Source organism: Drosophila elegans, unplaced genomic scaffold (assembly GCF_018152505.1).
Source record: "Drosophila elegans isolate 14027-0461.03 unplaced genomic scaffold, ASM1815250v1 contig_149, whole genome shotgun sequence".
NCBI lineage: Eukaryota > Metazoa > Arthropoda > Insecta > Diptera > Drosophilidae > Drosophila > Drosophila elegans.
Genome location: NW_024545513.1, coordinates 3,987,057 through 4,011,219, shown reverse-complemented (window position 1 = coordinate 4,011,219; position 24,163 = coordinate 3,987,057). Strand labels below are relative to the sequence as shown.

The window sequence follows — 24,163 nt, the reverse complement described above, 5'->3', positions numbered from 1 at the left end:
GAATTACAGCGCAGAACTCTGTGACTTTTCCATTGAATCCGAAAAAAAAAAACAAAAATGAAAACGAAAATGCAAATATATATATCTATATACAAAAAGCAACTAAAAAGTAGTTATCTTAGCATATGAAATATTAACCGACCTACGAGCATTAGATATATGTGTAGCATACTGCAAATATTGTTGAACAATGACGATTAAATTGGAACTATAGGTAACAACCCAGAACAAAAGGTAAACAAGCCCACGACGAAACGCGATAAACGCAATAAACAACGTTTTCTTAGCTCTAGATCGTAACAAATTAATTAAACGCAACAAAACGAATGTGAAAATCGAGACAAAAGTCAACACCAAATAAATTATAGAGAAAACAAAATCGTTGTAATGTTGAAGCAAATCTATATGTAAATCAATCTGCAAACACTAAACAAACGCAACAAACAAACATTAAAACTTTAACACAGCCACAAAATATTATTATGGAATTAAATTGAAAACCTTAAGAGGCATAGCAGTTCGAAACATTATACCGATAATAACAATATTGAAAATATATTCAACATTTTTATGTGTCTGCATATTTGAAAGAAAAATATATATTATTGAATAAACCATATTACAAATAACCTTTCCAAAAATAAGTATTTATTTTGTTACTTTTGAATCATAAAAAGATTTTTCAGATAACGGAGTTGGGTGGAATTATTTTTAACTTTTGGTTAAAAATAAAATTATATATTCAGAAACGCAACTAACATTGATGAGAGAACTGAATAGCAACCAAATATCCTTTTCAAATCCCTCGTACCATTAAAACTCGATTTAGACTTCATATTCTCGTTAATTTAACACTAAACAGTGACAGTTTTTATTTTGTTCAGCGATGGGAAAAAAATGTTGTAAACAAAATATACAACCACGGAACTTTAAAAAAAAATTGAATATATCTTATTATATATTAAGATGCTTGTGTATGTATGTGTAACCTAAGGTAAATTTGAAGATACAGTCGAATTCCATAACTCGAATTTATCTATAAATAATATTGTTTGAATCCAAATGTTTCTATTTTAAGAGGTAACAGTAAAGCACCCATCTGGTGATCGATTTTATTGTACAGTTTTTCAGTAAGTTTATCTCAAGTCGAATTCATAGAACAAAGCTAAATGACCGACATTTTTAATATAATACATAATTATATCTCAGAATTTATTGAACCGATCGATTTGATTTCGGGAACAAAATTTTATTTGAATATAAAAAAAAGGATACTTCTATTACAAAAAAAATTTATTATTAACTAGCTTTTTTTTAAAAAATAACAAAAAAAAATGCTCCTTCCCAGAAATCTATACTATTAATTCGAGTTATGGAAGTTTGACTGTGCTTTCGGGATCTAGCCTTGCCAGCCAGAGTGCCTTAAAACGCTACTCATCATGCGCTAAATTAGTCAATAAATTAAATGTTCAGTTGTCGTATTCAATTCAGTTTCACTTAGGAATTACTTCAGGCTTAAGTTTTAAAGCTAAATATCTAAGAATATTCCCAGCTTACCTCTAGTTTAAGTGATTTTTTCATGCTCTTCCCATAGGGTGTTGTGTAGTGATAAACAACGTTCAAATAAATACGTTAGCGCTTAATTGTTATGGTGAAGTTCTATACAAGTTGATTGATGAATTGATGACTGGGACAACAGTCTATGCTTTATCATACATGCGGCGGCCTTTTGCTTGAGCTACGACAACACCCCTCTAGTTATTTTAAATTACGTACAAAAAGTCTACAGCGCGCGCTTCAAGTGAATCAGATTCAGCTTGGGCGACGGACCGGGTTGGACCCGGTCCAGAGCTACGGCTCCTCTTCCAGCCGAAGGTCGTGGCAGAGGCGTGTGGTCAGGTCGAAGCACAGGTGACTGCCCCCGCTGCTATCCTCAGACTCCGGCGGAGTGCTGGCAGGAGCGGGAGTGGGTGTTGGAACGGTTTGCCTGTCCGACCCCGGACCCACCGGCGAATACGGCGGCGGAGTAATCGAATACGAGGGCGATGGCATTATCTCATCTCCTGGCTCATCCCGCTGACACTATTGCGCCCCACCGGCCGCATCCTTCAAATCGCCTGGCGGCAGAACCTCCTTCATGGACTCCACCTTGGCTACTATTTTGAGGGCTGGGCCCAGCTTCATGCCCATGGCGTGCACAAGATGGTTCTCCTTAAGCAGTAGCAGCGCCTGACCGTCAATCTCCTGCTGGATAAAGTCATCCACGTAGTCCTGACACCCAGGCAGTTCTCGGATAAAGTTGCTGACCTCCTCCACACTCCAGCTGCTGATGGGCGGGCGATCCGATCCATTCACACTGGAGGATGGCAGCGCTACCGCAGGAGTGACCACCCCAGCCGGAGCCACTGGCACTGGCAGTGGCAGTGCAGGAGCAGCAATTGCAACAGGCAACGGCAATGCCAGAGGCAACGAAAGTGGGGAAGTCGCTGGAATGGCCGCTAGCACTGGCATCGTTAACGGTGTCATGTCCGTTGGATTCGACTGAATGGGCACAGTTTCGGACATCGCCTGCATGGCCTCCGTCTGCATCTTCTCCTCGGCCATCGCCTCGTCCAGTTTGTCCACCAATGCCATGGCGTCCACGCCAACGATTCCACCCGTTCCCAAGCCGTTGGTCTCTCCTGCTCCAACTCCTCCGACGCCGTTCTTGGCCTGCCTGGCGCATCCCGGCGAGCAGTATCGCTTCCGCTTGAGTTTCGCTTTGTGTTCCAGTTTTCCGCACTGTTCGCAGGAAACCATATCCGAGGCCGGAGCTGATGCTATTCCACTTGGCTTGATGTCCTCCTGCATGGCTGCCTTTTTCTCTGCGGAAATAAATCATTCGAAGAGATAAGAATGGTGGTGATACGGAGAGAATACAATTTTGTAGTTGTAGCACTTGCATATGTATATACTTACTTGGTGGCTCATCGCTGACGTCCTTGTCCGCATATCGCTGCCTGGTGACGGGGAAGGGTTCGTTGGACTCCTGGATGATAAAGTCACCGATGACGTGGGTTAAAACATTCGGCTTGATCATCGCCTTGGGCAGATCTTTAGCTCCATTGCTGTTGCTCGTCGTGGTGGTTGTGGAGGTACTGGTACAACTTGTGGTTGAAGTGATGCAACTGGTGGTGATTGTGCCAGCGGTGGTGGTACAAGTGGAGCTTGATGTAGTTCTGGCCATCCCGATCCCATTGCTGATCGTTGTCGTGGTTGGCGTTGATGTGGCGGACGTAGAGCTGACGGAGTTTGCCACCTTGGGTTCTTCCTTTCCACTGGCAGAGCTGGGAGTGGTGCTGCTGCTCGTAGACTGCACCGCATTGCTTTGCTTGCTGGTGGGAGTGGTAGCGCCCTTGGAGGGCGTGGAAGCCCGGTCTGTGGCTTCTCCGTTGGGCAGAGCCTCGCTCGTGGAACTGCTGGCCTCCGCGGATGCACTGACATTGGCAGGAGTGGAGGATTTGGGTGTGGTGCAGGTGTCATGTCCAGATACAGGCGTCATAGGCGAATCAATGGGCACCAGCGTGGCGGTGGGCATCTTCGATGGCGTCTCCTTGGTGGGCGTGGAAGTGAAGCTTCCTACTCCGCTGCTAGCACTGCTGAGGGTGACCAGCTGGCCCGGCGACGGAGTGATAGCCGTGCTGGTCACAGAAACAGTCACGGGCGGAGCAGTAGACAGGTGGCCCACTGTGGCATTCATCATTGAGGTCATGGCCAGGATGGGATTCGTAGTTGGAGAGGGCGTGGTGGGCGCAAGAGAAGGTGGTCCCTGCTGCTGCTGCTGTTGAGTTGCTGCTGCAATGGTGGCGGTGATCAACTGCTGCTGCTGCTGGTGGAGCTGAGCTTGAGCCTGTGCCTGCTGCAGACTGGCCACAGTACTGCTGGTGACCAGCGGAGTGGAGCTCTGGTTGGTGATTGTGACCACACTGCTGGTGGGGAGGGAGGAACTGCAGGATCCGGGCTTGGCTGTCTGGAAGATGGCGCCGGAGGCGGAGAGGGCCGCCTGCAGGGCACTGGAGGTGGCTATTCCGGCTGGCGTCGTCGTCGAAGAAACCGAAAAGGGCACGCTGCTCAGCTGCAGCTGTCCGGATTGCTGCTGCGGTTGCTGCTGCTGCTGTTGGGCGGTAGCTCCGCCCGACTGCTGGACCACGATCTGCTGGATGATATTCTGCTGCTGCTCACGCTGTTGCGCCTGGGCCTGCACCTGGGCTTGCACCTGGGCCTGCACCTGTGCCTGCGCCTGCTGCTGCAGTTGCTGCTGAATCAGTTGGTTCTGCAGTTGCTGCTGCTGCTGTTGCTGGTGGGATGTGATGAACTGGTTGGGCGCCACCTGCAGGATTTGCTGGGTCGCATTGGCCAGCGCCTGCTGCTGCTGCGCCTGTGCTTGGGCAACTTGCTGCTGCTGCTCCCGTTGCTGCTGCTGAGCCTGCGCCACCGCCTGCTGCTGCTGCGCAACCGCTTGCTGCTGCTGGGCGTTCACCTGTTGTTGCTGGGTGACTTGTTGCTGCTGCTGCTGTTGCTGCGCCTGAACTGCCGCTTGCTGCTGCATCTGAATGGCAGCAATCTGCTGCTGGAACATTTGTTGCTGTAGGAATTGCTGCTTCTGAATCAGCTGCAACTGTTGCTGTTGCTGCTTGTCCACTCCAGCCGCAGTGGCTGTATGAAGTGTTTGTCCATTCTGGAGCGTAATAGGAGTGCCCGTCGTGCTCATCACAACCATTCTGCGGAGGAAAGTGGAAAGTTAGACAATTCTTCTTAGAGCTGATCGATTTTCACTTACTTGTTGCCTGCCGCGTTGACCACCTGCTGGAGATTCGTTGCCTGTTGTTGCTGCTGCACGGTGGTCAAGTGACCAACCACCTTGTTCTGGCCCGCGACCTGACCATTCTCCGCTTTCAAAGTGGGTAATGCGGGTCGCACCGGCTGCTGCTTGTTGCGCATCTTGGCCTTCAGCAGACTCTGATTCTGGGCTGTCTGCGTGGATACGGAGCTCGCCGGACGCACTTGAGTTCCGTTGTGTGGCATGACCGGGGCTCCTGGCCGCTGCAGAGCTGCTGCCGTGAGCTGTTGCTGCTGTTGCTGTAACTGGGCAGTGGCCACAGCCAGCTGCTGCTGCTGCGTCTGGGTTGTCGACCCTGCCTGCTGCTGCTGTTGCTTGGGAGCAAGTGCGTCCAGTTGTGTGCGTGCCTTTGTCGGAGTCTGGGTCACATTGCACTGGATAATCTCTGTGGTGAAATTGTCTATATTAGTAGGGCAATAAATACAATCCAGTAGCTATTCTTACGGTTTTGCTGCGTCTGCAGGGTCTGAGTCGTCGGCTGCTGTTGGATGAACATGCCCTGCGTCCCGTCTGGCTGGTTGCGCAGTATGATCTGGTTAGAGCCGAAGGGCTGTAGTCCTGCCGCATTCTGCCAGAACCAGGGGATCTGCATTTGCTGCGCCTGGCCGGCGTTCAGAAGTTGGGCAGTCTGCACGGACTGGGCGCCCACTCCCACTGGAAGCGTCGACTGCGAGACCTGCACGCACTGCTGAGTGGTTTGGGTGGTCTGCTGCTGCTGTTGCTGGACTTGCTGCACCTGCTGCGCCTGTGTGGTTCCAGCGGATCCCGGCCCTGTCGCCGCCTGCACCGTGCTGCTGGTGGTCGTCACCTTTTGAACCACTTTCTGGGCCAGCTTGCCCTGCGCATCCACTCCCACTTTGGCCAGAGCAGCTGTCAGCTGTTGCTGCTGCTGCTGTTGCTGCTGGGTGAGCTGCTGCTGCTGTTGCTGCTGGCTGAGCTGCTGCTGCTGCTGCTGAGTAAGCTGCTGCTGCTGGGCGGCGGCGGCCATCGACTGCAGCAAGTTCTGCTGCTGCTGCGGCGAGTGGGAGATGACGTTCACCGGCGAGATGAGCAGCGTCTGGGGCGACTGGTTGTGGTTCGAGGGAATGCATGTGGCGTAATTGCCACCGGCGAATCCCGCCTGACCCAAGTTCATCTGCTTGGCGTTCTGCGTCGTGGTGGTGAGCATCTGGGGACCGTTGCCCTGGAAGGGCTTGCCGGCGGTGATCACCTGGATGGGTTGCTGGCCAATGCCGCTGGGGTGCAACAGATTGCCCGACACGATCATCTGCGGGTACAGGAAACTGGTAGACGGCTGCATCAGCTGCACTGTCCTCCCCTGCGACCAATCCCCGCCCACACCCCCGGTGGCGGCCGCCAACTGCATCGGTGACATGGTGCTAATGGCGGTGGACTGCTGGGAGTTGGCAGGGCTGGGCGCTCCTCCTGCTGCTCCTGCGTTCCCCGATGCTCCTCCTCCCGCTCCTCCCCCTCCACTGCCATCTGACAGCTGCTGCTGCAGTTGCATCTGCTGTTGGACATCTAAAATGTTTGCCGCGTGCTTCAGCTCTGTGCTCCCTCCTCCAGCCGTGTGCGTTGGGAACTCCTGCTTCACCTGGATGGCATAGGGATTGCTCGCATAGAACTGCTGCAGCTGCTCGGGGGAGATCTGGAGCGCCGTGGTGGCGGCCGCCACCTGTTGGGCGGGACTCTGTGACTTCTCCAGGTTGTAGCCGCGTGTCTTCGACTTGGGCGTCCTTGGTGAGCTGCTCGTGAGGGGAAGTAGTGGGTGGCGCCGCCGGATGGGTGGCGTTCCAGCTGATCCGCGTGCCTTGGTGCTGGGCGATTGGGACGGACTAGCAAAGTCCTCGTCAAAGTTAATACCCGCTTTCTGGGCAAGTGTCTCCAGGCACCTGAGCGGTCGTTGGGGATCGTCGCGAACCTTTACGGATTGGTTAGTGCCTCCTCCGAATGTGGTGGATGCAGGTGAAGGTGGTGGTGTACTTGTTTTTGTTGTTGCTGCCGCTGTTGATTCACTTTCCGTGACCGCACTGCAGGAGAAAGAGAACGTCGATCAGTAAACATCGCGTATAAACACAAACAAACACAGACACACTTGGGGCGGCTTCGAAAGCGTGGGGCATGCTTCATATTTTTTAATCGCTTGACCATAAAACCGCCCAACAACAAACTATGACTACAAGCCGCTCCCGCCAAAGTACTTTCATCCAGCTAAAAGGGCATGGAATAGTGGGGCGGGCAGAAGGGGATTAGCAATGCACTCCAAAGAGGAAAAAGCAAAGAGAGGAGTGCAAGTGCAAAAGAGACAGACAATCACAGAGAAAGACAAAGAAGGGACCGTGTATTAATGCACTCGCGATCCAAAAACGGCAAAGAAAACGAAAACGAAAACAAAGTTGAGACGAAAAAGTGAGACGGAACGAGATACACTTCGCTTTGCGTGATCATTCACACTCAAGGTAAATACAGTTACAGTGGATATCGTTTAAGTGAAACCGTATTTAAAAGTACTTCGAAACTTTAATTCGATTTTTTTAATAGAAAATTCAAACAAAACACTTATAATGAAGAAATAATTTGTACTGAAAGTGACTGTTATTAAAACTTGTTTGTTTCACAATTCCAGTAAGAGAGTATGTAGAGTATTTCTGCTTTGATGATAACTTTAAGGGTATCAGTTAAAAAGTATTTTTTAAATGCATTATGTGCCGTGACCCACTAAAAATGCACTGTTTTACATACATGCAATACAATGTTTAAAGGAGGTCACTTGTCAGAGTTGCCTGTGCCCAGAACTTCTATATTTAGTAGCCTTGCTCTCCTGCTGCCTATCCTGCTATCCTCCTCTGTCTATCCTCCTCCTCTTACTATCGTCCCCCTCTGTCAATCCACCACCTCCACCGAGAGAAACTTTGAGTGGGAGTAAGCGAGCCGACCTTTATTTATGGGTTGCATAGAACCATGATAATGGTATCCAAGGGGGCAGGTTCAAAGACCTGCGTTGCGAGCCCAAAATGCTGACAGTTGCCAGTTGTCCAGGAGTAACAAATGATTGAGGTTTCGGATGTTCAGATGAGGCGTTAGGAGTTACCCCTGCTAAATCGGGGGTGGATTTCCATCCGCAGGGTGAGAGTGTAACGGATTCGGATACGGATTCAAACTAGACGCAGCAGCAGCATCTTCAACTTGCAACCGAAAGACTGGTTTCCCTCCACTGTGCGCGTAAGCGAGTTTATGAGTGTGTGAATGTGTGTGGCGGCAGACGGCTTACAACAATGCCAAAGCCATCATCATTTGATTTTCCCTTCAACCGAAAATTGAGTTGCAAGAGGCAGCGAAACAGAGGAATAGGAGGAAAACGAAGAGGCAGGGAGGAATGACAACAATGCGGGGCAAACAACTGAAAGAGGGCATGCGCCGACGATGGCGGCGTCTCGAAAAATATGTTTTCTCCTCTCCATTCAGTTTTTCTCGGTTTAATTTCGTTTCTAAGGTGTACATGGTATATAAAAGGCGTTTAAGGGCACCTGTGCACGCGATCTTACATAAAAAAGGCAACGACGACAACTCTAGACGCCTCACAGCATTAATTGTGTCTTTGCTTCTTTTTTGGTGTTTCTGGTTTCTTGCGTTGTTTTTATTCCAGGCGACGACACACTCCGCTATCCGATACACTTTCCAGCGCGATGCTTACGTCGCCAGCGTCCCGAGACCCGTAAATATTTTCGTTTCTCCTCATTTTTATTGAGTACTGCGGTAATGCATTCACTAATCCACTAATTGTCGATCGCCTGCACAGATGTGCAGTTGTCGTCAAAAAAATAAATAAAAAAAATCGACGGGGCAGTGGCAGTGTGTGTGTGCGTCGCGTCGGCGCGAGCCTTTTTCTCCGTTCAATACGTTCAACACAATTTCAGACGACCGGACCGCAGAGCGCAAGAACCGCACGCCGCCAAATTTATTTTCAAACTGAGCCGCGCGCCGCAGCGACAACTCTACGCCGTCTTTCCATTTCCATCGGGAAACAAAATGAAGTGCGCATGTGTTCGTTTGCGCCAGTGTGTGTGTGCCTTGCAGCTGGCATGGAGCGCACACGAACCCGTTTCTCCAAAGATACTTTTGCGACTAATAACTTTTCTCTATACCGAAATGGGCGGGTGCGAGTGCGATGGCACTAATGGTGGCCCGCGTCGGAGAGCGCGTGCGAGCAGGATGGCCTCAGCGCGCTTGGGGTTGGAATGAAACGGCAGCAGTTCAGTTAGCAAGGCAAATCGAGTAAAAAAAGCTGAATCGGGGCTACAGCTGGCGGGCATGTGTGCGTGAATTTTCAACCACCCTGACTGTGGGCCCCCTGCCCCTGGAAACATAAAATATACCCACAACCGAATCCAGTTTTCTGTGTCTGTACACTCGAATGTCTACCGCCCGATTGTTGCTATACTTCATCTTTTTTTTTCGCTCCACCACCACTGCCGACTACCTACTACCTCCTCCTCCTGCTTTCTCATTTCTCCCTTCCTCTTTTTCGCATCGGATCGGATCGGCTTTACTTTATTATTAGTTGTGCCTGTCGGAAACAGACGGTGAAAGAGGAAAGGGAAGGGGAGAGGAGTGGGTAGCGTATGCGCAGAGACAGAGCGAAACTCACTCTGTCGCACAGTGGCATGCGATCCATTATTATTGGGTTGCACTTTGTTGTTGTAGTCATTGCTACAGTTCGTAAACCGTGGGCACAGTGGAGCAAATTCCGTTGGGACAGTATTGATGGTATTTCAAAATATGTTGTATAAATATTTTTTATGGTATACTGCAAAATTAAATTTGTTAAGAGCTTGCTCAAGTTAAAAAGGTCTACAAAAAAATTAAAATCATTTTTGTAACCACTAAAATAAAAATCAAAATTAAACAATATATATTTGTAGTTCTAATAATAGGGCTAAAAAAATTTCGCTGTCCTCAAAAATTTGTTACACTCTCACTACCCTCGTACCACTGTGCCTGTCTTTGCCATTTCATTTTTCATTTTGTGCTGCCTTTGCTGTGTGTGTGTACTTGTATGGGTGCGTTGCTTTGGGCTCTTGTCGGTCTTCTTCTTTCTCTTCCCACCCCCTCCAACAGCAACGTCGCAGAGCCCCACAAATGTTCATCATTCCGAATACTATTGTTGTTGCTGGGATCGACAGAAATTTGTTTCTTTTGCTTTTTGCTGCCGCCATATTATTTTTATGCTCGTTAAGTGCTTTTTCTCTCGCTCTCAGCTTTGCTTTTTTGTTCTCTTTCAGTGTGTGTGCGTGGGGCAGCTTGGCATTGGTATTGGGGACTTCGCGTTTTTTTCTAAGCTTTTTTCTTATTAGTTGTGGGCCTCCTCTTTCGCAGTTATTTCCTCTTTCGTCTCTTCTTCTTCGCACGCTCAACTGTACAAGAAGTCGAGCATGCGCCGTTTCTCTTGCCGTTGCCGCCGATTCAATGAATTGCCTCCAACTTATTGGTTTGTTGTTGTTGGGGCGAATGGGGTGTGAGCAAGTGGGTGTGTATGTGTATTTTCATTTCGTAAAAATGACAAATGCTTAATGAGCGTAAATTGCTTTGCGCGCGCCTTCCTCACACTCACACGTTGCCTCTCGCTCTGGTGCATTTGCAATATCGCATCATCCCTCTTCCTTGCTCGCTGTAACAGAAACTTACACGCATACCTGTTGTTGCATTGGTGTTGTAGGGCATATCCCAAAATTGTCTACACCATTTTTGTTGGACTGATCAACATCCGCACAATCTTGTTATGTGGTATTGTTGGCTCGAGTGATAACCAAAGCTGCCTGTTATTTGGTGTAGTTTCTGCTGAATTTTTTTTATTGTCTTAAGGCGTGGTTAACGTGGTTATCACTTTCAAGATCCCTGACACATTCTTACCCTACAAGTACAGTAAGTATTACTTAAAAGAACCCCAAAAAAATAATGCACTGCTAAAAACGTACTTTAGGTTTAAAACCTCCTACTCGAGTAAAAAGTAATAGAAAATGTGTTTTGGGGGTGTTTAGGTCTGGCCAAGCGCTTTTTGAGACCGGCAATCCTGCTTTCTCAGGTGTGGTGTTTTCCCAAATACTGCTTCCCTTCAATACTTGCAAGAACAGCTAAAAGCTGTTGGGAATTTTAGCATCACAGAAAAACTAATGTTTTCGTGAAAAGTAAAAAGCAACAATACTAAAATTACCTTCTTGCTTTCTCCCATACTAACCTTTTTAAAAATATTTTTGATGGTCCCCAGAGAAACTGAGTAAACTGTACCCAACTCACAGGCACTGTGGAGAAAAGGGCTACGAGAAATATAAAGAGAAGGGTGGAACCTTTGCAAAAATCAAATAGAAATGCGGAAAAGGGTTGACCTCTGACACTTGCAGACCTCAGCGACCCCAGTGCACACTTAGCCACCATTTTAGGCGCTACAGTGAAAAAGATTTCCAATCAAAGCGGCTACAATTACCCTCAAAAGCAGAACTATCGGGGTTATAAACGGGATGAATAGCGAATTCAACCCCTAAGCGCATTATCAGGGGTGAAAGGCCAGGGTCACAGAAGGATAAATCTGGGATAAATTAAAAAAGACCAGAAAATAATGTACTTTTTCAAGTGGAATTTGAGATTAAGCACTATTTTCAATTACCCCATTTGGTTCCACTAGTATTTTTTTTTTGTTTTCTTGTAAGTTTGATACCAAAGCACTATTGCGTCATATTTTTGATTAGAATGATATATTTGAAATGCTCTATGATTCAAGACTTCTACAATAAAAAACCCTCGAATTCTTTGGCACAAAAAAGGACAACACTTATCCTATAGAAATTTATATTAATAGTGTTTATAAGAGGTTAATTTATGGTCATTAATCAAAGCACGACCCTCCCCGCGAATTTTTTAATTTATTACTACTTTGAGTCATAGATTGACCGAATGAGTCATGAAAACAAACAAGGGTCATAAAAACAAACATGATCCCACTCATGCAGGGCTCAATTCGATACAACGCACTATTTTGTCTAATAGTTCGCCGCCACTTTCTTAGAAAGTCGATTTACTAATCTCGAACATATAAATTAAATCTATTCCAATAATTTATGTTGATACTTTCAATAATCTTTGGAATGAATAAAAAGTTATTTGAATTCCTTAAATTGATCACAGGTGTAAAAATTCAAGCATATAAAACCTTAAACATTTTTTAGTAAAACTTGTGATCTCTGGTTACCAATGAAATTGAAAGATATAATAGAACGGTAATCAGTTTTACAGTCCAAGGTGGAATTCTTAATTTTTTTTTTTTAAACTTAACTCAATTTTTAGAAAGCGACCCAAAAATGCATTTCTAGATACGATACGATTGAAGTAGCATATCTCTATTAATGTTTGCTGTTAGTCTTTCTAATAACAAGCAATAGAGTTTTGTTATTGAGTATTTCCAAGTTACTGATGGTTTCCAAATAGGTAACTCAAAAATAAATTGTTTGAGACCTAAAATATTATCGTTCATTATACCCTTTTGCAGAGGCTTTCACTAAGCATCCCACATTTTTAGACTCTTGCTGAGGGTATTATAAAATTGGTTAGACGACCCTATAAAGTATTATATTCTTAATCAGCATGACTAGACGAGTTGATATATCCATATCCGCCTGTTCGTCTGTTTCTATACTGTTTGCAAGCTCTGCTTAAAAGCTACATCAAAAAAAAAAAAAAATATTTCACATGAATTTTAAATATTGGGTATGAAAAATTTCTCAAGATGAGTATTAAATAACACGAAAATAAAACGTATGTGCTTTAAAAATAAGGCCCTTTAAACTTTTCGGTATAGAAATTAAATAAAAAAAATATAGGGGTTATATTATTTAGTATTGTAATAATATATATACTTTACTGTCTGTAGTTTATTTTTAAGACATACTTATTAAAACTAAAATTTCAGTATTTTTTTGGGGGCTTAGTATCTTAAACCTATAGTATCTTAAACCTATACCTTGAGATTTGGTTTAAATCGGTTGACTGTATCCTTTGGCTGTCATATATTTGTTATACTGACGCTGGAGTTCTATGCGTAGTGTAAAAGATTCTTGAAATTTTTTTTAATTAATGCCGCAACAATACATTTTAAAAAATTGTCTGGCTTATGCGACCTTTCATTTTGGTAGCAAGAAGTTTATTTAATTCAAAAAGTAATACAATTTTTTGCAATTGAATTATATTTGGAGGTGTCAACCTTTCAAAATTAAAGACGTTTGGATAGTACTATAAAAACATTAAAAAAAAGACAATTAAACGATTTAAAGAAAAAAATCTAGAATGAAAACATATGTATTTTTTTAAGACCCCTGAAATTATAGCTTTGATTTCTTATACGAAATAGCTATAGCTTTAATCTTTTTAAAATGTTTTTGGGTGTTTATAATTGTTATATGTGTATGTACAGCGTATTACCATTCTCCATTTTGAATTGCCAGCAACCACAACAACAAATCATAGGTAAACCCACCGATTCGAACCGGAAGTCACCGCGGGCCTCTGCCGGCGTCCAATACAAAATGCCGACGGTAAGGTGGAACTGAAAAAAATGGTGGGGTGGCTTAAGGAAAGGGTGGGAGTGTCGCTGTCTCTGTGGCCGTGGGCAAGACAAGGACGACAGTAAGGCACTCACAGCCACTCTCTTTCTGCGACATAGCGTTATTTTGTGGGCGTGGCTATAAGTGTGGTGAATTCGTTGTATAACAGTTTGTATTTTGGAAATGGTTTACATTAAGGCTTAGACCGATTTTAAAAAACAACTATTTTGTAAATTTACATAAGTGCTGTCATCTTGAAGATGTGAACAAAACTTTAAGTTAAGTTAGAGCGTAACCGGTTTTAAAAAATTTCTTATGAGAAAATCTTAAATGAACCAAGATGCGCCAGGCGCAACTTTCAAAATGATTTTACCTCTGAAAGTATAGTTCCGATAGATTTGAAAAGGCAAACCTAACTAAAAAATACATATACATTTGTTTTAATAACAGTGTACTAGAGGAGTCTATATGCAGTCAAAAGATACTTTCAGTATTTGAGTTACATGTTTAGTTTATCGATGTTTCGCTTGATTACTTAATTGTGACCAGTTTTTGAAATTTTTCCAAATAATTATTGTAATTTTACTGTTGTATTTAATCAAGCAATTACATCTCAGCCCACATTTTTTGACCGATTTTTTGTTGAGTTAAAATCATAAAATCATAGGGAACAATATCACTGATGACTTATAAACAGTTTGAAAAGAAATATTTAATCGTTTTCTCCAATTTGAAACATATAACACCATAGAATTCCTAAAATAGACAAAAAATGTTTTTATATGATTTAAATGCTAGTTAAAGATTTGATGATGATAATAATACCCATTTAATGCTTAAATTATTTTTAGAAATATATATGTTAAAATCATTAAAATAAAAAACAATAAAAAACGTATTCATTTTTAAAATCAATACTGTATGGATGTATAATGAAGGGTAGGAGAAATGAATAGGTTGCGAATTAATAGATTAAACATCTTTGCGCCGGTCCTAATTTGGATATTTCTATACAGAACCCAAAGCCCAAAGAAAGGAATCTTTCACATTTAATAAACACTATACAGCGCATTTTTATTTTGTTCAGTAATAGCAAAAAAAAAATAATATAAAAAAATACGCTTATGTCTAGGCATTCAAAAAACGTTTTAGCAATAAGATCGAGTTCACATTAAGATGAAATTTCTTCTTTTGTAAATTTAAAATGTTTTAGTTGCTGGGACAATCTTAGTAGTAAATTTGATTGCTTAGTTTAAAATACTTGTAAAATATATTCATGACGAGTGTTGTTAAAATTTTACATAGTACATATGCTCTAAACTTATGCCTAATTGCAGAATTATATTTATTTTACTTTGCTGGCAGCTCAATAAAACATTATTTATAGCTCATACTTAGTTTAAGTAACTTCGTATTTTGTTTTGACTGTCGGGTGTTTTAATTGCTAAATATATATGTAAATGATGATTTTGGAATTATATACAATTTGATGTGTGTTGGGATATGCTGGCCCGGTTTTAGTAATGACTTTACAATTGGATTTGTGTTCTCCGCCAGTCCGATTGAATTAGATTCACGTGGCACGGCCGACATTTTGTGGACCAGGCGCATTGTCCGGTTAGGAGATCATTTTCTGGGGCTCCTCTCACTGAGCTCCTGCGTCCTTAACTTCGCCCGGTGGCGGAACCTCCTTCATGGACTCAACCTTGGCCACAATCTTGAGGGCTGGGCCCAGCTTCATGCCCATGGCGTTCACCAGGTGGTTCTCCTTCAGCAGCAGCAGTGCCTGGCCATCGATCTCCTGCTGGACAAAGTCGTCCACGTAGTCCTGACACCCAGGCAGTTCTCGGATGAAGTTGCTGACCTCCTCCACACTCCAACTGCTGATGGGCGGGCGATCCAGCCCATTTGCACTCGAAGACGGTGGTGCCACCGCAGGAGTGACCACGGGCAGTGGTGCAGGAGCAGGAACTGCAACTGGTAGCGGTGATCCCAGAGGCATTGAAAGTGGGGAAGACGCTGGGATGGTTGCTAGCACTGTCATCGGTGGCATCTCTGTTGGAGACGACTGAATGGGCAGGGTTTCGGACATCGCCTGCATGGTTGCCGTCTGCATCTTCTCCTCGGCCATCGCCTCGTCCAGTTTGTCCACCAATGCCATGGCGTCCACGCCAACGATTCCACCCGTTCCCAAGCCGTTGGTCTCTCCTGCTCCAACTCCTCCGACGCCGTTCTTGGCCTGCCTGGCGCATCCCGGCGAGCAGTATCGCTTCCGCTTGAGCTTCGCTTTGTGTTCCAGTTTTCCGCACTGTTCGCAGGCAACCATGTCCGAGGCTGGAGCTGATGCTATTCCACTTGGCTTGATGTCCTCCTGCATGGCTGCCTTTTTCTCTGCAGAAAGAAGTGATGCGGGAACATTAAAAATATGTATTATTGGCCAGGGGTTTCTATACTCACTTGGCGGCTCATCGCTGACGTCCTTGTCCGCATATCGCTGCCTGGTGACGGGAAAAGGTTCGTTTGCCTCCTGGATGATGAATCCATCGATGACGTGGGTTAGGACATTCGGCTTGATCATCGCCTTGGGCAAATCCCTTACCCCTCCAGTTGTAGTGCTTGTGGAGGTACTGGAACAACTTGTGGTTGAAGTGATGCAACTGGTGGTGATTGTGCCAGCGGTGGTGGTACAAGTGGAGCTTGATGTAGTTCTGGCCATCCCGATCCCATTGCTGATCGTTGTCGTGGTTGGCGTTGATGTGGCGGACGTAGAGCTGACGGAGGTTGCCACCTTGGGTTCTTCCTTTCCACCGGCAGAGCTGGGAGTGGTGCTGCTGCTCGTAGACTGCACCGCATTGCTTTGCTTGCTGGTGGGAGTGGTAGCGCCCTTGGAGGGCGTGGAAGCCCGGTCTGTGGCTTCTCCGTTGGGCAGAGCCTCGCTCGTGGAACTGCTGGCCTCCGCGGATGCACTGACATTGGCAGGAGTGGAGGATTTGGGTGTGGTGCAGGTGTCATGTCCAGATACAGGCGTCATAGGCGAATCAATGGGCACCAGCGTGGCGGTGGGCATCTTCGATGGCGTCTCCTTGGTGGGCGTGGAAGTGAAGCTTCCTCCTCCGCTGCTAGCACTGCTGAGGGTGACCAGCTGGCCCGGCGACGGAGTGATAGCCGTGCTGGTCACAGAAACAGTCACGGGCGGAGCAGTAGACAGGTGGCCCACTGTGGCATTCATCATTGAGGTCATGGCCAGGATGGGATTCGTAGTTGGAGAGGGCGTGGTGGGCGCAAGAGAAGGTGGTCCCTGCTGCTGCTGCTGTTGAGTTGCTGCTGCAATGGTGGCGGTGATCAACTGCTGCTGCTGCTGGTGGAGCTGAGCTTGAGCCTGTGCCTGCTGCAGACTGGCCACAGTACTGCTGGTGACCAGCGGAGTGGAGCTCTGGTTGGTGATTGTGACCACACTGCTGGTGGGGAGGGAGGAACTGCAGGATCCGGGCTTGGCTGTCTGGAAGATGGCGCCGGAGGCGGAGAGGGCCGCCTGCAGGGCACTGGAGGTGGCTATTCCGGCTGGCGTCGTCGTCGAAGAAACCGAAAAGGGCACGCTGCTCAGCTGCAGCTGTCCGGATTGCTGCTGCGGTTGCTGCTGCTGCTGTTGGGCGGTAGCTCCGCCCGACTGCTGGACCACGATCTGCTGGATGATATTCTGCTGCTGCTCACGCTGTTGCGCCTGGGCCTGCACCTGGGCTTGCACCTGGGCCTGCACCTGTGCCTGCGCCTGCTGCTGCAGTTGCTGCTGAATCAGTTGGTTCTGCAGTTGCTGCTGCTGCTGTTGCTGGTGGGATGTGATGAACTGGTTGGGCGCCACCTGCAGGATTTGCTGGGTCGCATTGGCCAGCGCCTGCTGCTGCTGCGCCTGTGCTTGGGCAACTTGCTGCTGCTGCTCCCTTTGCTGCTGCTGAGCCTGCGCCACCGCCTGCTGCTGCTGCGCAACCGCTTGCTGCTGCTGGGCGTTCACCTGCTGTTGCTGGGTGACTTGTTGCTGCTGCTGCTGTTGCTGCGCCTGAACTGCCGCTTGCTGCTGCATTTGAATGACAGCAATCTGCTGCTGAAACATTTGTTGCTGTAGGAATTGCTGCTTCTGAATCAGCTGCAACTGTTGCTGTTGCTGCTTGTCCACTCCTGCCGCAGTGGCTGTTTGAAGTGTTTGTCCATTCTGGAGCGTAATAGGAGTACCCGTCGTGCTCATCACAACCATTCTGCGGAGGAAAGTGGAAAGTTAGACAATTCTTCTTAGAGCTGATCGATTTTCACTTACTTGTTGCCTGCCGCGTTGACCACCTGCTGGAGATTCGTTGCCTGTTGTTGCTGCTGCACGGTGGTCAAGTGACCAACCACCTTGTTCTGGCCCGCGACCTGACCATTCTCCGCTTTCAAAGTGGGTAATGCGGGTCGCACCGGCTGCTGCTTGTTGCGCATCTTGGCCTTCAGCAGACTCTGATTCTGGGCTGTCTGCGTGGATACGGAGCTCGCCGGACGCACTTGAGTTCCGTTGTGTGGCATGACCGGGGCTCCTGGCCGCTGCAGAGCTGCTGCCGTGAGCTGTTGCTGCTGTTGCTGTAACTGGGCAGTGGCCACAGCCAGCTGCTGCTGCTGCGTCTGGGTTGTCGACCCTGCCTGCTGCTGCTGTTGCTTGGGAGCAAGTGCGTCCAGTTGTGTGCGTGCCTTTGTCGGAGTCTGGGTCACATTGCACTGGATAATCTCTGTGGTGAAATTGTCTATATTAGTAGGGCAATAAATACAATCCAGTAGCTATTCTTACGGTTTTGCTGCGTCTGCAGGGTCTGAGTCGTCGGCTGCTGTTGGATGAACATGCCCTGCGTCCCGTCTGGCTGGTTGCGCAGTATGATCTGGTTAGAGCCGAAGGGCTGTAGTCCTGCCGCATTCTGCCAGAACCAGGGGATCTGCATTTGCTGCGCCTGGCCGGCGTTCAGAAGTTGGGCAGTCTGCACGGACTGGGCGCCCACTCCCACTGGTAGCGTCGACTGCGAGACCTGCACGCACTGCTGAGTGGTTTGGGTGGTCTGCTGCTGCTGTTGCTGCACCTGCTGCGCCTGTGTGGTTCCAGCGGATCCCGGCCCTGTCGCCGCCTGCACCGTGCTGCTGGTGGTCGTCACCTTTTGGACCACTTTCTGGGCCAGCTTGCCCTGCGCATCCACTCCCACTTTGGCTAGAGCAGCTGTCAGCTGTTGCTGCTGTTGCTGCTGGGTGAGCTGCTGCTGCTGTTGCTGCTGGCTGAGCTGCTGCTGCTGCTGCTGAGTAAGCTGCTGCTGCTGGGCGGCGGCGGCCATCGACTGCAGCAAGTTCTGCTGCTGCTGCGGCGAGTGGGAGATGACGTTCACCGGCGAGATGAGCAGCGTCTGGGGCGACTGGTTGTGGTTCGAGGGAATGCATGTGGCGTAGTTGCCACCGGCGAATCCCGCCTGACCCAGGTTCATCTGCTTAGCGTTCTGCGTCGTGGTGGTGAGCATCTGGGGGCCGTTGCCCTGGAAGGGCTTGCCGGCAGTGATCACCTGGATGTTCTGCTGGCCAATGCCGCTGGGGTGCAACAGATTGCCCGACACGATCATCTGCGGGTACAGGAAACTCGCAGACGGCTGCATCAGCTGCACTGTCCTCCCTTGCGACCAATCCCCGCCAACACCTCCGGTGGCCGTCGCCAGCTGCATCGGTGACATGGTGCTAATGGCGGTCGAGTGCTGCTGTTGCTGGCTTTGCTGTGAGTTGGCTGGACTAGGTGCTCCCCCAGCTGCTCCCGCGGCTGCTCCTCCACCACTGGTCTCCGATAGCTGCTGCTGCAGTTGCAACTGCTGCTGAACCTCCAGGATGTTGGCTGCATGCTTTAGCTCCGTTCCATTTCCACCGGCCGTGTGTGTGGGAAACTCCTGCTTCACCTGGATGGCGTAGGGATTGCTCGCGTAGAACTGCTGCAGCTGCTCCGGCGAGATCTGCAGCGGCACCGTGGTGGGGGCCGCCACCTGCTGGCCGGGATTCTGTGCCTTCTCCAGCGTGAAGCTGGTGTGGCGGGCAAGGGCGTAAGAATGGGATTGGGGTTGGGAGTTGGGTGTGCTGGGTGCACTGGGCCTGCCCGGAGTGTTTGGGGTGTGGGTGTGCCTGCGGGCAGTGGGCGGGGTTCCGTGGCGATGGCTTGTGGGGGTGACTGTGCCTGATCCTGTTCCTGATCCTGGAGTCGCCTGCTGCTGGGCAATGCCGGGATGAGGGGGGCTGGCCACATCGTATTTCTCGTCAAAGGTGATGCCCGCCTTTTGGGCGAGCGTTTCCAGGCACTTCAGTGGCCGCTCGAGCTGCTTGCCACAGCCCTGTTGTTGTTGCTGCTGCTGGTGGGTATGCTGCTGGTGTGAGTGTGTGTGCTGGGAGCTGTTATTGTTGGTGTGACTGTGATGCAGCGGCTTCTCGCGGATGTTGGAGTTGTCCTTCAGGGGTAGGGTGCCGCCTGATGATATGGGCAATGCTGGATTCCCCTGGGATGTGGTGCTCACTGTTGTGGTGGTTGTATCGCTTTCTGTGTCCGCTCTACGGGATCGAATGAAAAAAATGGAGTTTGGGGGATCAGTAAACATTTGCTTAAAAGAAAACAGCAAAATCATTTCGGACCACAGGCAAACAAGCTGGAAGACCTGTATTCCTAATGGTCTTCTCTTGTCCTAGCGACAAACAATAACAATCCAGTGCAAACAGACTTGCCAGCAGACTCCCCAAAAAAAAATCAAGCAAAATGAACTTAAATCGTTTAGTTTTAGCTGAGATGCATGGTTGGTACATTTTAGCGATTTGGGATTAAAAAATTAATGCAAGTAGAAAAACCTAGACGTTTTTTTAAAATAGTAGAATTGTTTTCTAATCCATTAATATGTAATAACTTTGTGTTACTAGCATAATTTTTAGGGGAATACATTTGCAATGTCTTATTTATATATTTGTACTTATTAAACAATTTAGTTATTTGACATTTCATCAAATCATCAAAATTTATAAGCAAATTAAAACGTAAACTTAACAACATTTTTTATAACGTGACAAAGTAAAAAAAACGAGTTCGAAGTTGATCAAGACAACTCCATATAACGAACAAATAAAACAAAAAATTGCTGTTTTTTATTTACCGCGAAAGTAAACCAAGTCGGGCTTCTTGGTAAATAATAAAATCTGGGTTTAGTCATTCGAAAATGTGTGAGACAAATGCTAGAATTAGCAAACAACAAAGCTCTTATATGATAATCATATTTACAAAGTAAATATTAAAGGTGGCGGCTTGAGAGTGGTTTGATAATTTGGGTATGGAACAAGCTCGAGCATTGCATCACCAATAATATTCACTTTTAAATATTTAATAACTAGTATTTGAAGAAGGTCAAGTCTGAAGAAACTCTAAATGTCTCAACATTTTCCCATAAAAATTGTGAACCAAAGATTTGTTGGGAAAGATTGTCCCTCAGATTAGTTTCAGGTAGATATCCCGAAACAGTCATTTATTTTGTGAACCTTCCTATCCATACCCGCCCTTTTCTGTACTAAAATGAAAATTTGCAAAATGCAAAAAGGACTTTTGCATTCATTGAAACAAAAACAAAGAGCGGGCTGACAGCCCTCGCATCGATCCTTATCTATGGATTTTCGAATTTCCATGTGAGGCATCGCAGCCGAAATCGTTTTCCACATTTAACAACAAACCGGGAAACTAATTCAGCCACGCAGCTGGCACTGTTTCATATTATTGTAGGACACAAAAGCCGTTGCGAATTGCAGGCGAAGTTCAAGGACCTTCCCGGCGAAATGCTAAAAACGCTGTGAGTTGGGAGCAAACGAAATGGTTCGTGTTTCATACAGCTGCGGTTAAAATAGTAAGCGCAGAGATTAAAAAGATAATCTGGTAATATTCGGAAAATATATATTTATTGCAAATTACATCAATTGATTTTCAGCTAAATCATTCTATCATTCCTATGTCAACTATGTATATGAAATCGCTTCCCGATCTGAATAATATGAAAAGCCGTATTCTGAAAAATTAAACTGTAACTATATCTAAAAGAAATAAAAAAGTAAAATATAGATAAAATACAATTTTTTTTAAATTTATTTTTGTAATATTCCGATTGCTTATATAAACCGTAATTCTGAAAAAATCTCGAAGAACTAAAAAAAATGGTAAATTAGCAAAGTTAAAATGTTGTTCATTTTAATTAAAACCGTAATTCTAAAACAAAAGACCATTATTATATTAAAAAGAATTTAAAAAATGCTTAATTATAATTAAAAAAAAGCCGATTGTTTTTATGAGATCTACATTTATGATATAGTCGTTCGATCCAGTTCGTTTTTTATATACTACCTGCAATAGAAATACAAATTCTAGGAGAGTTTAAAGCAGATAGCTTTAAAACTGAGTGACTTTCATATTGAATGAAATTATTATATAATAATATATAAGTTAAAATTCTGTATTCTATTTGGTTAACCTCAGCTGTGATTCCCAGCACTCCGGAGAGGCTGATACTTCCCCCCACCCAGCTCACCATTAAAGCCCGCAAGACTCATAAAAAGCAAGAGCATGACAGGGAGAAGTGGAAAGAAGGCATAAGAAGAAACGAAATGGGTTATAAAAGCCGGTAAAAGCATTTTGGGGCAACCCTCATGTCGCTGCTACCCTCAACAAAAAATAAATACAAAAAGAGCGGAGAAAAGGGGTGGTGGGCGTTCTAGAGGGGTGGATGTCTCGCCACAGGGTGGTGGGTGTACGTCTATAAGTGTGTGTAAGTTGAGATCGCAGCCACCAGCAGTGAAAAACATCTTAAAAAAACTGGTTTTCCCCTGGGATGCACGTGTGTGTTTGCCTCTTACTACAGTTTTACTGCAACGTAGAGGAAAATCAGTAAAAATGTGGGGGAAACAAACACGCACACACAGAGCGGCGTTGAGCATGCGCTCGTAAGAAGGGAGCGGTGGGGGAGCTCGAATTCAAATCAAGCATCAGTTCCAGTGGAATCAGGCGTGCAAAATGCGGGGGAGCGAGCGAGAGGGTTGTATGACAGCATATTGATTGATACACAAACGAGTTTTGCAATCGAAAAAAGAGAACACACATGCGAGTGAAAAAGATACAAAATATGTAGCTGTATACAGAGTTGTCGATTGTACAAAAAAAAATGTATTTTTAATACCAAAACTTATACGGATTCAATTCAAATAATTTTTCTTAACTGGGCAATTATCACAATGTCATAGTTTAATTAAATATTAAAAAAAGGGATCTAAAAATATTACATTTTTTAAAATTAAATATTAATTTTCAAGACTTGAAACTATAGTTCAATATATGCAGATATTTTTATAAAATTGTCCGAGTAATAATTACAAAATCTTTCCTCAAGAATCTTTAAAAAGTTGAGAATAAAAACACCAACCTTAATCAAAAGTTTGTTTGGCGTGCAATAAAATATTGTTTTTCCGTAAAAGATCAAAAATAAATATCTTTTAAAACAAGTATTATTTTTTTTCTCATTTTGTTACTTGTGGCAGCCCTGCTTTTGACTTAAATTGTTGTTTATTTCGGCAGAGAGCCAGAGAGAACCAAATGAGAGAGAATAAGAGAGCAACCAGGGTTGTCGCATGCATTTTTCAGCAACAACAAAAAACTGTTACCTTTGAGCAGAGAACTTTTGTTTTTTTCAATGTTGTCCCGACGAGCGAGTGAGAGGGGAGTGGAAATCAACCACCACCAGCCGACGCACAAACACTGGCATGCATTGCGAAATTCGTTGTCAACAATGCAACAACACCGCACAGCAGGGGGCGTGTGGCGGAGAAGAGGAAGGGGAGAGGTTCAGGGTTGGCAGAGTGGGGGGAAACTCGTTTTGGGTCTTGTGAATTTTCTTTTTCTGCCCGCCAGTCGAGAGCATTTTATGAGGACAATTTTTCAATTTTGCTACAATGTTGATAAACGTGTAACCGTACGGGCAATAATCAATCCATACTCAAAAGCAACTTATAATTTGACCCGAAAACAAACAAAAAACACGAATACAATTGCAGGCAAAACACATGTAAGCCAATACAAGGAAAGTGATATAATTAAACTAAACCAAACGAAAAATACCTTTTTTGCATAAACTTCAATGCACGACGATCCATTATTCAAAATAAAAACAATATGTGTAATAAATTAAAGGTATGCATGCGTCGGCGGTGGCGTTTTGTATTCGGCGGCGGCGGAGACACTCGTTGTTTTCATTGTTTTTGTTGGCATGGCGCTTTCTTTTTGGCCTTTAGTTTCTTTTTGTTTTATTTGTATTATACATTAACAAACACAAAACACACAAATATGTGGAGGCAATAAATATAAACATACAGGCAACAACAAACATATAACGTGGAACGCAAGACAACAAAATGTACACAAAAACGAATACGAATCCAAATCCGACCGCAAGTATCAGTGTGTGTGTGTGTGTGCTTGCGTGTAAATGAGTATTTCGTGCACGAGCAGTAGTAATTATTACAAAACTCCACTCACAGTCACTACTTCCACATTCTCCCCGCTGGCTGCAGTCACTTTTTTTCTCAGTGCAAGTGTAATGATCAGGCACCTGTGCACGCGACCTTACATACACAAATCATAAAA

At 45.8% G+C, this 24,163-nt stretch overlaps 2 protein-coding genes across 2 annotated transcripts; both read right to left on the bottom strand.

Moving 5' to 3' along the window:
* Positions 1–837: 837 nt before the first annotated feature.
* On the bottom strand, positions 838–7,069 carry LOC108136308 (polyhomeotic-proximal chromatin protein). The gene is made up of 5 exons (XM_017257403.2): positions 6,975–7,069; positions 5,324–6,909; positions 4,820–5,264; positions 2,959–4,760; positions 838–2,864 (listed from the first exon to the last, which is right to left on the bottom strand). Exons 1-5 carry the CDS (start codon positions 7,028–7,030, stop codon positions 2,083–2,085), a joined length of 4,671 nt encoding a protein of 1,556 aa, XP_017112892.2. The 5' UTR covers positions 7,031–7,069; the 3' UTR covers positions 838–2,082.
* Positions 7,070–14,518: 7,449 nt separating this feature from the next.
* LOC108136278 (polyhomeotic-proximal chromatin protein-like) lies at positions 14,519–23,814 on the bottom strand. The gene is made up of 5 exons (XM_017257358.2): positions 23,639–23,814; positions 18,284–20,055; positions 17,780–18,224; positions 15,928–17,720; positions 14,519–15,861 (listed from the first exon to the last, which is right to left on the bottom strand). The coding sequence occupies exons 1-5, from the start codon at positions 23,671–23,673 to the stop codon at positions 15,116–15,118; spliced, it is 4,791 nt and encodes a 1,596-aa protein (XP_017112847.2). The 5' UTR covers positions 23,674–23,814; the 3' UTR covers positions 14,519–15,115.
* Between the last annotated feature and the right edge of the window lie 349 nt (positions 23,815–24,163).